This window comes from Panthera onca, chromosome C2 (genome assembly GCF_046562875.1).
Source record: "Panthera onca isolate mPanOnc1 chromosome C2, mPanOnc1 haplotype 2, whole genome shotgun sequence".
NCBI lineage: Eukaryota > Metazoa > Chordata > Mammalia > Carnivora > Felidae > Panthera > Panthera onca.
Genome location: NC_138347.1, coordinates 5,014,725 through 5,030,012, shown reverse-complemented (window position 1 = coordinate 5,030,012; position 15,288 = coordinate 5,014,725). Strand labels below are relative to the sequence as shown.

The 15,288-nt window shown below is 49.5% G+C and overlaps 1 protein-coding gene across 2 annotated transcripts in view; it reads right to left on the bottom strand.

Annotated features, from left to right (window-relative positions):
- Nucleotides 1–14,405, bottom strand: part of DSCAM (DS cell adhesion molecule) — a 762,026-nt gene extending 747,621 nt beyond the window's left edge. For both annotated transcript variants that reach the window (XM_078452754.2, XM_078452755.2), the window contains exon 1: nt 14,251–14,405. In XM_078452754.2, coding sequence (XP_078308880.2) covers nt 14,251–14,293 — 43 coding nt within the window. In that variant the 5' untranslated portion in view covers nt 14,294–14,405. The remainder of the gene's footprint in view (nt 1–14,250) is intronic.
- Nucleotides 14,406–15,288: the final 883 nt, after the last annotated feature.

Here is a 15,288-nt window from a genome sequence, read left to right as displayed (position 1 = left end):
ATAAAATAAACTTAAAAAGAAAAAGAAAACGTATCCCAAATACTTATGCTTCCGGTAACCAGACGACCCCCATTACAAGAACATAACGGGAGAAAAAAGTGACAAGGTATAAAGGAAAATCCAACCACTGCTAAATCTCCTGGAACCACAAAATGAGCCATGGCAACCTCGCGTCCTGGAGGCGAAATCCATTCACAGCAGCTTGGCCTTCAGGAGCTCCCACTCAACGTTCTTTCCAATTCACCTCAAGTGCCTCCTGTCAGAGGGCATTTCATAAGCATCTACCTGGACAAACCTCAAAGTCACCTAGACCAAAGTGCCTGGCGGGGAAAAGCAGTCACTAAACAACACCGACACCTCAAGCCGCCGGTTAAAAGCTGAAACACACAGAAACAAAATGGTGGAACCCTCCTTTAAGGAAATACACACTGGAAATAAACACAGAGAACCGGGGGCCATGTGCACACAGGCAGCTCACAGCTGCAGGGTGGGGGAGGGAGGCGGCAAGGTAACCCGGCGAGAGACGCGCATCCCGAGAGCGCGCCGCACGGATTAATCGAATTATAATTTAATCATCTGATCAAACACTAATTAGCATAACCACTTGAGGGGAGAAATGGCCGCAGGAACACCTCGGTGCTCCTGCTCTTAGCGACTTGGCCTAAAAGGGGATCCGGATTTGGTTTTCTTCTTGTTATTCGTGAGGAGAAAAAAAAAAAAAAGAAAGAAAGAAAAAGCAAATCGTAAAGAAAGCTTCGTCAATGACAAGTATCACCAGCTCTGAGTTTTGTAGCCAAGGAATTATAACCAAGATTGAGAACATCTCCCTTCCGACTTTCTCTCTCCAGGGCCAGGCCAGCATCCACAGAAAAGCACAAAACTGATATTCTATGGTAGTATCTCGGCTGTATGCTGTTTAACCTAGGGTTTCTCAACCTCTGCACTACTGACATTTTGGACCAGATAATTCTTTGTCATGGCAGGTGGGGGTGTCTGTCCTGCACATTCCAGGATGTTGAGCGACACCCCGGGCCTCCACCCACTAGAGGCCAGTGGCCTCTCCTCCCCCACAAGAATTGCGACGCGTGCAGATGTTTCCAGATACTGCCCAGCGTCACCTGGGAGGTGAAATCGCTCCTAGTTAGAACTACTGATCTAACTGAAGAACACATTTGTCAAGACCATACCCCTTTTTAAAATGATCACATCATAAAAGCGGGAGGGGGGGGTTATTTCCATCTGCCAAAAATAATGAGCCTAAAATAACAGCGCCATGGAGTTTAATTGTACCTCATGGCTCCGTTTAGAGCTCTACAACAACCCATAATGCCTAGGCCTGTACACGTTAGAAGAATATTTAAATACCAGCCTGCCCCCACTCAACGATCTCTAGACTTCCACGGGGTCCCCTGAGTGGGTCACCCACAGGCTGAAAGGACACTGTCCCTTGCTTCCAGACTTCAGCTGATGGGATCACAGCAGGTATCCCTACCCCCGTCCATGTGACAGCAAACCTCCTGTGAAATCTGTACAGCCAGCAAAGGCCTCAGACCCCGGGGAAATACGGCTCTCTTCCCACACTCCGGTTTTGTGCACGTTAAGTTCTGATATTTGCTCTAGTTTCTAAGGAGGGAGAGAGGAAGGTGAAAATAATGACAGGAGACTAAATGCAGAAAGCTCCTCCGTTCCCTGAGAATCCGTCTCCACTACGGGAGGCTCACTGCACTGCCCAAAGCGGCTGGGCCACTAGACAGAACAGCCCTAATGATGCTTGTGCTTATGGACAGACACAGATGCTGGGAACCTAGGGGAAAAAAACACTCAACACGTACTACAGGGTGTAATAAATATTTTCTATGAGTTAAGGTGATTTATTCCAATAATAAATCTGAGTCACACGACCTCTCGTTCGTATTTTTTCTAAGGAAAGTGTTTAACCATTTGCAATGACTCGTGAGTCTCCCGCAGGTCATTAAACTTGATGATGGAAATATTTATGCCCTTTCCGGGGGGTGGGGGGGGAGAAGAGATCAAGAAAGAGTGACCTAGGCCAACTACAAAATTTTAAAGAGAACAGTCTGTACAAACCGTGCAGGTTGTGAAATCTCCAGATCAGAGAGGGACGAGGAGCTATTTTAGACTGATTCCTTCTTCCAGAAATCCCCGGGGCAGAGCCTGTGACTTCCTAACACAATGCCCCCCTTTTAAAGGAATGGAGAAGTAGGAACCTATTGTTGTAGAGAGACAGGGTCTCCCCTAATTCGTGTAGTTCTGAGTAAGCAGAAATCCCATTTCTTCGGCCTGCTATGCCTTTCATACCGTTTTCTTCTAAAGCAAAGTATCAAAACAGCCGCTCTGAAAGATCATCTCTGTGGTGAATCACAATAAAATCGCCAGAGCATTATAACATCAAACTTGTTTAAGATGCCTAGGAGGGAAAGTTATTTTTAATATTATCTAAAATAAGATCTCAGGACACAAAAGGGTATTTTTTAAGGCTCTGAATTTAGGCCTCTCCCCGGCACACATTCAAGTCTATTTTAGTGCAAAAATCAAGGACACGGTGTTTTGAAAGGATTATCCTGCCGCCAGTAATTGTCCTCGATTTTATCATGCATGTGACAAGGTCTAAAAATGCATATATGTCCCTATACGCCATTTTTCCTTTTCATGACAACTTAGCATGACAGCACATGCTTCATGTGATAAATACGGTCAATTTGGGGTCATTTGCCTAAAAGGAGGAAGCGGAGACCAAGAGAACCCAAAGAGCAGACGATCCCCAAGTCGTTTATATGTGGCTTTGGAAGGAGCTTGGGCACTGATATTTGAATGAAGGCGCATGTAATGTTCCCAGTTTGGCACCGAAGTAAAACCTCATGCTGCAAACAGATCCATTCTCCTGTCCGGTCTCAATCCACTCTCGCTCATGTCTCAAGACTGCTCAATACAGGGACCCAGACGGTTGCACACTACTGGCCTCTTGCTTGGAGCTGTGGCGCTACATTCAGGTTCCAAAAGGCTTCCCTGCTAGGACCCCAGCTGCAACGAGGGGGTCAGTGTGAGAAAACACAACGGAACCAAGTCCGTAAGCAAAGCGCATACCTAGCAATGAACCTGAACAGCCAATGAACTCAAACAATCCGAAAAAATGGCACACGTATATATGCACACATATCCACATTTAGATGCTAACAGAGATTCGATATAGCCATAAATGATTCTCCAGCTACCAGAATGCAAATTAGAAGTGTCCCTGGTGGGATCACACCTCCCCGCACGCAGGTGCTTCCCTGTCACCAGCTTCTACTGCAACTCTCCCTAAACCTGCCCAAATCCCTATTACCATATGTAGTCAGTGACTACGTAACCCCACACATCCCACCCCCCAAGGAATCACTACTCAATACAGAGTTCCCCAAGAATTGAGGTCCTCTTGGAATTTCATTGGGTTGGCTTTCTAGCTCGTGTCTGGCCCTCTGTCAAACGGGCCGGGAAGCCCCTTGCCCAGTAGGTGTTTTCCAGAGGTGGATTATGGGCCACCTACATCAGAAAAACAATGCAGTTTCCCAAACCATACATTCCCCAGGGCTGCAGAACCAGACTCCCTGGTGGTCGGAGCTGGGAGACCATATCAACTATTATCTGAGGCTTCTGCACAAAGTTGGGGGCCTATAGGGGTGGAGGAGAGATGGCAAAGGTACCCATTGGAAGGAGACCTGAGGAACTCTTCCAATTATGGCCCATTCCCAAAATGGTGCTGGCATCAGAATCTCCAGTACGAGACTCGTGAGGGGAAAAACCCTCCAGGAAATTTCTGTAACTTCTTCCTCCCCGACCCAGCCCACATGGGCACTGAGAACCAACGGCCTTGATCCTTAGCTGAGAAGATCCAGAAGGAGACACGTTAACTAGAACAAGACCCAAGATGTCAACAGACTGCGGCCTGGAGGCAGCCCGTATCCTCCTTCCTCCCCGTCTATTCCTGTTATCTTGACACGGGGGCTGGTGCAGCCCCTTCCTCCATATTCGTGGTCTTCCCGTAACCTTTCCTCCCATTGCCTTTAAGCACCTGATGCCACAGAAGCCTAAAGAAGATCCTCCCACTCCCCTCATCAGCGACAGGGCAACGGGGAGAAAGAGGGGTCTCTTGTGACCATTAATAACAAGGTGGGTGGCCGTGGCTGGTCATGTGAGATGCCACAAGACACAGAGGAACCACGGATCAAAGTAAGTAGCCACGACAAATATCAACATCACGTGTAGGCCAAAATTTTTCTTCCCGGTTTTCTACGTAAATATCCATCAAGTCTGTTGTAGAACAGTAGCCACCAAAGGCTTAATAGGCATTGATTCTGGTGGATCGTAAGACGCACGCACACATCTGGAAATTATTCCCTCTTGCTTTCTGCTCTCATGTCAAGGTACCAGACAGAGTCTACTAACTTGGGTTCTACCGACCTGAATAATTTACGAGAGAATGATTCTTTTTCTTAGAATGATTTTTTATGCATTTCTTGTTCACTGGCCACCAGATGGGCAAATGACTGCCCTTTGCAGGCACAGCAATGACAAGGTCCAAGGTGGATGACAGAATAACCCCGGTACCCTCTCTCGGTCAAGTTGCCCAGTCGCCTGCAAGAGCCAATTGCCACTGTGGTTGGGGGTCTTTAGCTCACCCCTAAGTCTCACACGTAATATTACCAAGCATTGTTATTTCTACCCTGGCAGCTACAAATCAAGTTATTAAAAATGCTCTATAGCCAATACTGAGAAACAAACACTGTAATGAAGCAGGCTGGGATCTGGGGGTTTTGGGGTCCCATGGGAACCGAAGATCAAATCAGGCCACCACGGAGAGAAGAAATGAACCTCGGGTTTCTCGACTGAGAAAAGTATGTTTACTCAGAAGTTTCCACGCTATAACTCAGGTCCTTTATGTAGGAAAAAAAAAAAAAAAAGGAATACAATTTTAAAACACATAGGAATGCGGTGGTTCTCATTATCCTCGTGCTTTGCTTTTGTCTTCGGACATAATCACAGAAATGTTCCCATCACCCTGAAGTTCATGCAGTGAATGGGGATTTCACAAAGTACATCAGTGCTTCATTCAAGGTTAGGAAGAGGCATGAGTGGTGAGGGTCACACCGCCATCGGCCATTTCACATGGCCTGGTCCCTCCATAAGCATCCTGCCTCTGGGAGGCTCTAGTCTCAGTTTAACGTGATCCTCATGGAGGTCCCATGAGGATGCAGAGGGCACTCGGGGACCCCGAGGTCATCAGGATCTTCACTGGGAGCGTTATCACCACTGTAGTTTTGCAGAAGTAGCCAATAATTGGAGAATTTCCATAATATAGAAAAAAACTGTAAGCTTTCGCTGCATTTGTGCACAGCGGACACCAACAAGAATCGCTTAAATTCTGTGTAAAATAAAGCTTAAAGCCATTTCCTGGTTCCTCATCCCAATAATAAAAGAGACAAGGCTCACATCAATCAAAATTGGTAATTAAAGGCTTCAAATCTCTTTATCACCTCAGCAAACGTGGCCACTATGCAGTCTGGAGACGCTGGCTACAAAATGACCCATTTTACAGAGACTTCTTCACTAGATGAAAGGCAAATGCTTTTCACAGCATCTGGCTCAGGGGTAGGTCAGGACTTAGCTTTTGTTCAGATTTACAACCTGTAAACCAGCAGTATTTCCATGCAAATTTAAGAGTTCTCCTCCCTTGGGGCACCTGGGTGGCTCAGTCGGTTAAGTGTCTGACTTCAGCTCAGGTCACGATCTTGCGGTCCGTGAGTTCGAGCCCCGCGTCGGGCTCTGGGCTGACGGCTCGGAGCCTGGAGCCTGCTTCCGATTCTGTGTCTCCCTCTCTCTCTGCCCCTCCCCCGTTCATGCTCTGTCTCTCTCTGTCTCAAAAATAAATAAACGTTAAAAAATAAATAAATAATAAATAAAAAAAAAGAGTTCTCCTCCCAAGGAGGGCACTTGTTGGGATGAGTACTGGGTGTTGCATAGAAGTCATGGATCGCTGCGTTGACTCCTGAAGCCAATACTACACTGTATATTAACTAACTTGAACTTAAATAAATAAGTTTTTTAAAAAGTAAAATAAAGACTTTTTATTTAAAGAAAAAAAAGAGTTCTACTCCTAATAGAAAAGACAACCCACTTGGGACTAGAAAAACCAAAATGTTACAAGAAACAGATGCAGTCCTAGGAAGGAAGACTATTTCATTTTTTTTTATATTTTTTTTTTATTTTTTTAATGTTTATTTATTTTTGAGAGAGAGAGAGAGAGGGGGGGAGAGCACAAGCAGGGAGGGGCAGAGAGAGAGGGAGAGACAGAATCCGAAGCAGGCGCCAGGCTATGAGTGGTCAGCAAAGAGCCTGACACGGGGCTCGAACCCATGAACCATGAGATACGACCTAAGCTGAAGTCAGACGCTTAACCGACTGAGCCACCCAGAGCCCCTTTAACTATTTTTTAATGTTTATTTATTTTTGAGATGGGGGGGACAGAGAGAGAGAGGGAGACACAGAATCCGAAGCAGGCTCCAGGCTCTGAGCTGTCAGCACAGAGCCCGACGCGGGGCTCGAACCCACGAACCGTGAGATCATGACCTGAGCCGAAGTCGGACGCTTAGCCGACTGAGCCACCCAGGCACCCCAAGACTACATCATTTTTAAGAGCAGGTGTGTTCTTTCTTTGTCCGGTGACATTTACGTCAGTCAATCAGCTGGTGGTGACTTGGCCTGCCCATCTCAACTGGCCACTTAGAGGAGTGCACAGCACAATTTAAATCTCCAGAACTTAGGTAACATGGACGAACTTGTGATAATCACAAGACCCTACATCCGAACCTTTCTCTCACTAACTGCTCTGCCACAAACACACACGTGGACCCAACCCTCTCCCTTTCTGCAGCTGACCATCCGCGAGAGAGGCGACGCACGCCGCCCAATGAGTATCTGTGGCCATGCAGCCCGCTCCGCATCGTCCCCTTACCCACCCCCCAGACCTACCCAAGCCCAGTTTCCAAGCAGTATATACACTGGCTCCCGCCCCACCCCCCGAATCAGACACGGTCTTAAACCCTCAGAGCATTTCTAGAACATTCCGCAGCATCCGAAGCGGTTTCCCAGTACTTCAGCAAGGGCTGAGATGCCTTTTTTGGTCTCCTCCAAAAATTCTGCACCCTGCTGGGAAGTTAGAGGAAGCAGGCATTCGGAATGGAGGTGATCTCTCACGTTTTCAGCGCTTTCTTTCACTGTCTCAACCACTGCATTTAAAAACGGCTTTCTATAAATAGGACTGCTGGCTCACTCTTAAATCTTACTCACTGTTGTCTGCGTAAAAATAACTTAAATAGGGATGCGAGCAAGATTTATTAATCTCTGTCATTCTGCTGCGCGGGAGACCCTTCCTTCCTCTTACCTCAACAAATATCTTGTCGACCCCCTTTCTCTCCCCTCTGCTGACCTGGGATATACATTTATATAATCCAGGGGGGCTTCAAGACCAAAAATTCGTCCACCTGAATGACTTTTTTTTAAATACTGTAATTACTGATCAACACAGAATACTGATCTCCCGATATCAAAGGATAATAAATATTGTACACTGGGACACCCAACGTGATTCTTTCGTTTAAAGAGAAGTTGAAATTTCAATAATGAATAAAACTATTCCTTTCATGCTACTTTGAGGAAGCAACCAACTGCTGCAAAATGAGAAAGGAAAAAAAGAGAGATAATGCTGAGAAACTCCGAAATCAGTGGGACACTTAAGAAAATAATGTGATTTTTTTAAGTCAATTAAGGCCTAAGACACTGAGCTTTGTTTTGATGTCCTGGGTGGCCCTTTGATGAAGAAATGAATTCCCAAGAATCCCGAGGGAAAGTTCTGTGTGGATCTGACGCTTCTGACGGGCTTTCAGAATGCAACAGGGCAGTAAACATCGTATAGGGTTTCTGAATCGTGCACTTAGCAGCATTCGCTTGAGAACAAGGGGGGCCGGCGTTTGTAACCTTACTTTTTGTGACACTTGACCCAATCCACACCAGGAAGAGCACCTCAAACAGCTGCATCACCATAATGACCCCGTGATGGAGTCCCACCACGTACTCCAGATGTGAATCCATTTCGGTAAAGAGCAGAAATGCCCGAGACGCATTTCTAGCAAATAAACGCTTCTTCAGCCATCAGGTCTGTGTGTCAGAACGAGATGGCAGGAGCCAACGAATCCTCAGGGTGACTTAGGTACCTTTCTCACAATGGTTTAGAGACAGGGGCCCAGAAGGAGCAAAGGAAGGGTGAGGTGGGGACAGGAGAGAAGGGCGCAGACAGGAAGGGAGGAGGGAAGGGGAGGAGGGGAGGAGGGAAGGGGAGGAGGGGAGGAGGGGAGGAGGGGAGGGGAGGAGGGGAGGGGGGGAGGGGAGGAGGGGAGGGGAGGAGGGGAGGAGGGGAGGAGGGGAGGAGGGGAGGAGGGGAGGAGGGGAGGAGGGGAGGGGAGGGGAGGGGAGGGGAGGGGAGGGGGGAGGGGAGGGGAGGGGGGAGGGGGGAGGGGGGGAGGGGGGGAGGGGAGGGGAGGAGGGGAGGGGAGGAGGGGAGGGGGGGAGGGGGGGAGGGGGGGAGGGGGGGAGGGGAGGGGGGAGGGGGGGAGGGGAGGGGGGAGGGGGGGAGGGGAGGAGGGCTCTGCCCATCATCTGGGCCTCCTTCCAGTCAGCCAACATCTATTTCCACCCATTCTGTGCACACGCTCAGCACAGGGTGTCTAAGGACACACTCGAGCACTGCATGAGTCTCACCTTCTAGAGAGGACACAGTCACTAGCCACATAAGCAGCAAAGGAATAAAGTTATCTGCTGCCCTAGACACCGTGGAGAGAACGTCCAAGGTTCTATGTTAAATGTAAGGACCTAATACGGGGGAGGTCTCTGCATCCAGCCCTGCCCAACATCCTGGCCAGAAGCTGTCTGACTTCTGAACCGGAAACCAGTAATCTACCCGCTCCGTGGCACTTCCTTCCTGCCACCTTCGTGGATGGTGTCACCTGCAGAAGGCACCCTGTGGGCTGCACCCACAAACTGAGTACATGTGGGGTTGCTGGAATCTTCCATGCCCGTCTTATCTTAACCCATAAACTCAGGGAGGGAAACACAACTCTGAATTTTCTATTTTCAAAACACTAAAGGAAAGAACACAAATCGGGGGGCGGGGGGGACCTGGCTCTCGGGGAGGTGAAGAGTTAATCCTGGTCCAGGTGAACAGGTGCTGCTCAATTTGCCCGGGGAGTGGGGGTGGGGAAGCCGGGGGGGGGGGGGGCGGGGGAGGGGGTTCCTGGCCGCAGAGTCCCGCAGGCAGGGCAGTGAGACAGCCGGACTGCAGAGGAGCGGCAGCATCACCCCTGTCACCAGCAGCGGGAGGAGAAGCGAGCAGGGCCTCCTGGAATGACATTGGAAGGTCAGCCAATCAGGCGCGGGGCTGCTCCCGGAGCCGCCACCTCCAGGAGGAGACGCACACACGCCTGGGCCGGGCTCCCCCGCCAGTTTGGAAGGGGCTATGCAAATGCACCTTCCTCGCCGGGCACCTTCTAGGTTTCAGGAAAGCGCTGCAAAAGAACGAGCGCGGTCTTCCTTTGTAAAATCGGCAACAAACCGCGGCCGGACACCGCCTCCCCGCCACAGCCTGCGCACTGCCCCCGGGCAAGTGCACCGTGCCACGGGGGGTCTGGGCACTGGAACCGGAGAAACCGCGGGGAGGAGGGCCTCCGATCGCCACGCACACACGGCAGAGCTTCCCCGGAGGCGGCCGTTTTGCCTGCTCTGCCGAGGAAGGCTGGCTGCAGCAGTCTTGCGAGGTCTGCCGCCCACTAGCGTCCTATGGCGGGGACACAATTGACATGCAGGTACCAGCACCTCTCTCCCTCCCGGGGGCCTGCCGAGGGAGCCGGTCCCCAGGAGCCAGCGTGCACTTCCGCGCGCAGCAGCCGAGAAAATGCCCAGACGCGGCGGGTGTGCACGAGAAACGCCCCAGGGCCCTGCGCGCTCTGCCCGCTGCGCCCCGCACACACGCACGCCACGCAAACGCTGCCGCTGCCCTGCCTAACCTGACGCTAAATGTATCATTTTCACTGCCTATTCATTATTGATGAGGTACATTCATGATCTCACCCCGAGAATTCAGCTCATTTTGTGAAATTCGGATGCCATCGATTCTGTAAATGCATCCACTGAGAAATCCATTCTTTAATTTGTCAAACAGAAATTTCTAGTCTCCTGCTGTGTTCATAGGTCTCTCCTTATAAAATGACCTTCCCCATCTCTCTCTCTCCCTCTCTCTCTCTCTCTCTCTCTCTCTCTCTCTCGGCCCTCTCACATCGAGTTTCAACGCACATTGCATGGAGTGTCTTCAGGAAAGCCTCACTGCATCCCATCTCAGACGTATCAATGATAGAACACTTTGATAGCTACGTGGAGGTCCAGGAATTAGGGATTTTTTTTTTTTTTTTTGGTCAACATTATTTCCCCTACCAGCACCTCTGTATATGGAACCCTTTCCTGCCCAGTGGGCCCCTGATTCCCCCGGGGGCAGCAATGAACTGCCGTCACACCAAAGGGGCATCCAGGAGAGAGTCGAGAAGGATGGGCTGCCATTTATTAAAGGTCTGCATGGCATTTTGTTTTCCTACAGAGGGCATCTGGCAGGGGCACACAGCTTAAGAGACCTAGAAATTTTAGATGAGCTCTGAAATTCTGAGATAGAATTTGAACCTGCTTAATAAAAACAGGGGAAGGAGAGGAGGGCAGGAGGCCCTGAAATTATTCACCTGGCGACACTTTACTTACGTCTATTTACCCGAATAAAATAAAAGTCATTTTAAAAGGTCTCAAGGTGCATTTGTACTCACAAAGGCCTGCTCCTAAATTTAAATAAAATGCCCAGTTCGCAGCATGCAATATCCTGTCGAGACGAGCCCGTGATGCCGGGAAGGGGCTGACACCCTACTTTTGTTCTGATGAGCACCTGTCTCTCTCCCAGCACCCACCTCCTGTAATCTCCACGAGCTCTGTGAAAACAGCAAAGCCACAAAGGTCAAGATTCCACGGCTCAGGAAAAGATGTCAGGGACACGTGGGTACATAAAGAGACGCAAAGATACTAGCAAAAATGTATTCTATGCAATAAATATGCTCACTGTTCCTTATTCAGCTTATCCAGAGGCCTGCTCCTGCTTTTAACAGGAATCTTAAACTACAATGTGCTCCGGGGGGTTAAAACCAAGAGAAACTGTGGCCAAGCACAATGCAGTGTGATCCTGTCCTGAAGAGCCATCCAGGGACGTGTGTCTGCACAGATATGGACCCCGTCTCCTAACACTGTAACAGAAGGTCTCCGGTGAGTATTTCCAGAACGTTGCAGAGCAAGTTGACTGCTTTAAACATGATGACAGCACCTGATCAGGTGAGGTAATTCATTCAAGCGTTTAACCCATGAAGGGACTGCTCGCTCACTTTTATTTTTCACCCAAAAAACCGTCTGCAGCCTCTCCAGCAACCGTGCCTTCGCTAAGAAATACATGTGCACCGCATTACATCAGCGGGAAAAACGCTATTGTCTACTGGTAAAATGCACTGTGGGGTTCTGATGTTGTCAGCACCCCAGACTATCAAACTGCATAATCCTTTACAAATATATTTGTGTAAATCCTGTCAGACGTTTTGCTATTTGAGGCCTAGTGGTAATCAGCTTAGGTATTAAAATTCACAGATCTTTCATCACACACATTCAGGAATTTTTTGAAATTAAGGTAGACCAAACTATGATAGTTGTTAAAAAAAAAAAAAAAAATCCTGTTTTTTTTTAAAGTCTCATTCAGATAGATGGGTAGGAACCATTTAATTTCACATTTTTGAAATGTGGTCCTCTGAACAGAGAGCATTCCAATTTGGACTCATACTCTATTTTCACATGACTGTGTATTTTATGATCCTTTTTGCACAGTATCCATTGAACATCATTCATCGAGAAACTCTTTAAAGCTAATTCCTCCCCCCCGCCGCCGAATAAAAGAGCCCAAAGCTCTACAGTCAGGCCTTTTTTTTTTTTTTTGAATGCTTGGTCATAAAAAGAGAGGGCCATTTTTATATAAGAGTTCCACAGCCTTCTGATAGATAGCGTCAGACCACGTAATACAGCCACATCCAATATTCATTTGATATGCACCCTTATATTGTGAAATCTACCTGCATTCATTACAGAGCCAATAAGGTGGTTATCAATCAACCCTAAAGGTCTTGAAAAAGGTGTAAGAGGATAAGGCTCAAAATGCGCGTGCATTTCTTTGCATAGATTTTCCTTGTAGAATATTTGAGGTTTTCCACAATTGTCTCACTATGATTTTCTTATCATTTCAGTATGGAGATCGATTTTTTTAAAAGTCATACGCATGTATAGAATCCCTGCATCAGAGACTGTTCCAGAAATTCTTCCACACTATTTCTGTCACCTCTAACTGTAAAACTGTAAAACTGTAAAACAGGGACTGACTGACACTCAGAAGCACAAAGTCGTCTGTCATCCTGAAACACGTATTTCCCCACAGGATGGAAACCTTATTTCATCCTATGATCCCGACCTTTCCCAGGAGTCCGGAGAGGTACGCCCTGACAGGTGAGACAGGCCGTCAAGGCTCTGAGGCACAGGGACATGTATGTGAGCATTTTTTACGTCTTCTCCTGGTTCACATTAGCAGAGCAGCATAAAGGGCCGACTTTCCTGATGCATCAGCACACATTAGCTACAGCAGATCTCTCCCCCAAGGTAAATTCCCAGGAGGCTGCAGGAGCGGGAGAGTGCCCTCTGGGAAAGATGGGGTCATGTCAGAACTTGTTGCAATCCTCGCCTGCTGGGAAACCTCCAAATGAAAGTTGTGCACACTTTGCTGTAGGTTATATTAGAGAGCAAAGCATCATTTCCCTGTTAATTTCAGGAGTGCCTTCTTCTCTACCTGTTCTCAGTCGCCTTTTTTTTGTATTATTAATTTTACAAAGTTTCTTATGTTTCCTCTGTCCTGTCAGTGGGATGATTTAGACACTATCTAGACAGCACAGAAAACGCACCCGTGTGCATCTTTCAAGAAAATCTGAGAGCCTCCCCTTGGCTTCTGGTATTTTCTCACAAGGGTGAGATTTCTTTCTTCCTTCCCACCCCCTCACCCCCACCCCCACCCCCACCCCCACCCTCTGTGTCTCCCGGGCAGGGGATTCTGCTTTAATGGTTTAATTTTCACTGTCAGCAAGTCATACATTTGATGCAGCTTTGTGTTCCAAAATTTGGAACGGGAATTGAAGCTGTAACTACTCCCGGGCAATACCAAATGAGGACAGTTTCCCTTAGTTCCCAAGTGAGAGGAAGCCATTCATACATGTAAGTTCATATTTACACAGCCACGGGCAAACTAAGGTGCAGGCACACTTACTAATTGGGTCTGACTCAGGCAAGAGCAATAGCTTTTCGAATCCCCAGGAAGAAAGCATCTCAAAATGTGACACTGATGGGCGCGAGGAAAGGAACCTCTTTACAATATTCGCTGATGTCATTTGTGCAACTATACAGGTGTTTTTAAAAATTTGTCAACAGCTCAGATGATGTAATGCTTAGGAGTGCATAATTTTACATAAATGACTGTGAGGGAGATGTACTACCGCGGGGGGAGGGGGGAGGAAGGACAGATCTTTCTTAAAGGCTTCAGTGCTGCCGGAGACGAATTGTGGCAGATTTAAAGCACATGTTTTAAAAGCTCAAAAAGCTCTGAATGCGAAGCCAGCCGCTCTTAATTGACCCCCCACCTGCCCACACTTGGAATGTCGTGTCCCTTTGAGGTTGTAATGTGTCAAAGTGGCGATCTCCCCTCTCTCCTCCTCTCGCCAAACCTGGTTTATTCTGAATGAGGTAGCTATCTAGCCCTGGAGTTAGCTCGCAGCTGTCACTTTGCTAGGTAAGCTCCTTTAAATGATTACAGAGCAACCCCCGCCCCCCCACCCCCGGCCTCTCTACATTGCCTCCTCTCCTCCCAAAAGAAATAAAAATAATATTAAATAAAAGAAAGAAAGACAGAAACGCATGACAGTTTAAGCACAGATGGGGGGAAGGAGAAGGGAAAGACTTCCCCCCATGCATCCGATGCCCCCCACACTCCGGTCAATACAAGCAAGGAAATTGACCACAAACCGAAAGGCTCACCATTCGCGAAGCTCTGGAACAAGGAGAGAGCCAGTATCCACATGCCCCTGCTGCTCCCCGGCCTCCCGCGAGCGACGCGCCGGCCTCGCCCCCCGCGCTCCGCCCGGCTCCGCTCGCTCGCCACCTGCCCGGGGGCCGCCGCCCGCCCGCCGCCGCCGCCGCCGCCGCCGCCGCCGCTGCTGCCGAGCCGCCCGGGCACGCGGCGCGGCCGGGCTCCGGGGCGAGGGCTGCGCTCGCCGCGCGCTGCGCTCCTGCACACCTGCTCCCGGGCGCCGCGCCCAACGCTGCGGCCAGAGCGGGCCGGCGGGGCTGCAGCCCAGGTGCGCCGTCAGCTCAGGGGGCCGCCGGCAGGTCGGCAGGTGGACGGAGCCGCAGACGCGGGCGTGAGCTCATCCCGGGCACCCGGCGCCCCGACTGCGCAGCAAGCGGCCTCCCGTGCGCCGGCCCTCAGCCTCCACATCCAGGCAGCAGGCGGGCGGGCAGGCTCATCTTTCCTCTCCCGCGGCCCGAATCGCAGTGAGCCCTCGCTAACCTTCCCTGCCTGGGAGGCGGGCGGGCGGGCGCGGAGCGAGCGAGCGAGCGAGCGAGCGGCGCGGAGGCGAGCGGGGACCCCCTCCCCTGCCTCTGGCCGCTGGGGCGCTCTGCAGTCTTAAAGCAGCAGCGGAGAAGTGGAGCCGGACTGGAGAGGCAGGAGCGACGAGAGCGCGGCCACCACACAGTCACGCACAGTCATCAGGATGCGTTTCTTAGAGGCTTAAATAATCTTTTCAACGGCCGATTATTTTTAGTTATTTTCTTGCAGGTTGCTAATAAGACACGGCCGGGGGGGGGGGGGTGCTATTCCGGAGGCCTGCCAGCTAGGCAGAGGTGACCATGAGATGTTAGCCGTTTTAGTAAAATGTGCAGCCGGGTTCAGATTTCGTATTTACTCTCCTAAAAGTCCAGCTCATTTGCCCGGAGGGAAAAGGCCGCCTCCAAATCCTTCCTGCTCCTATAATGATCTCGATGGTTTCACGGGCTAATTTTTAATTATCTCAA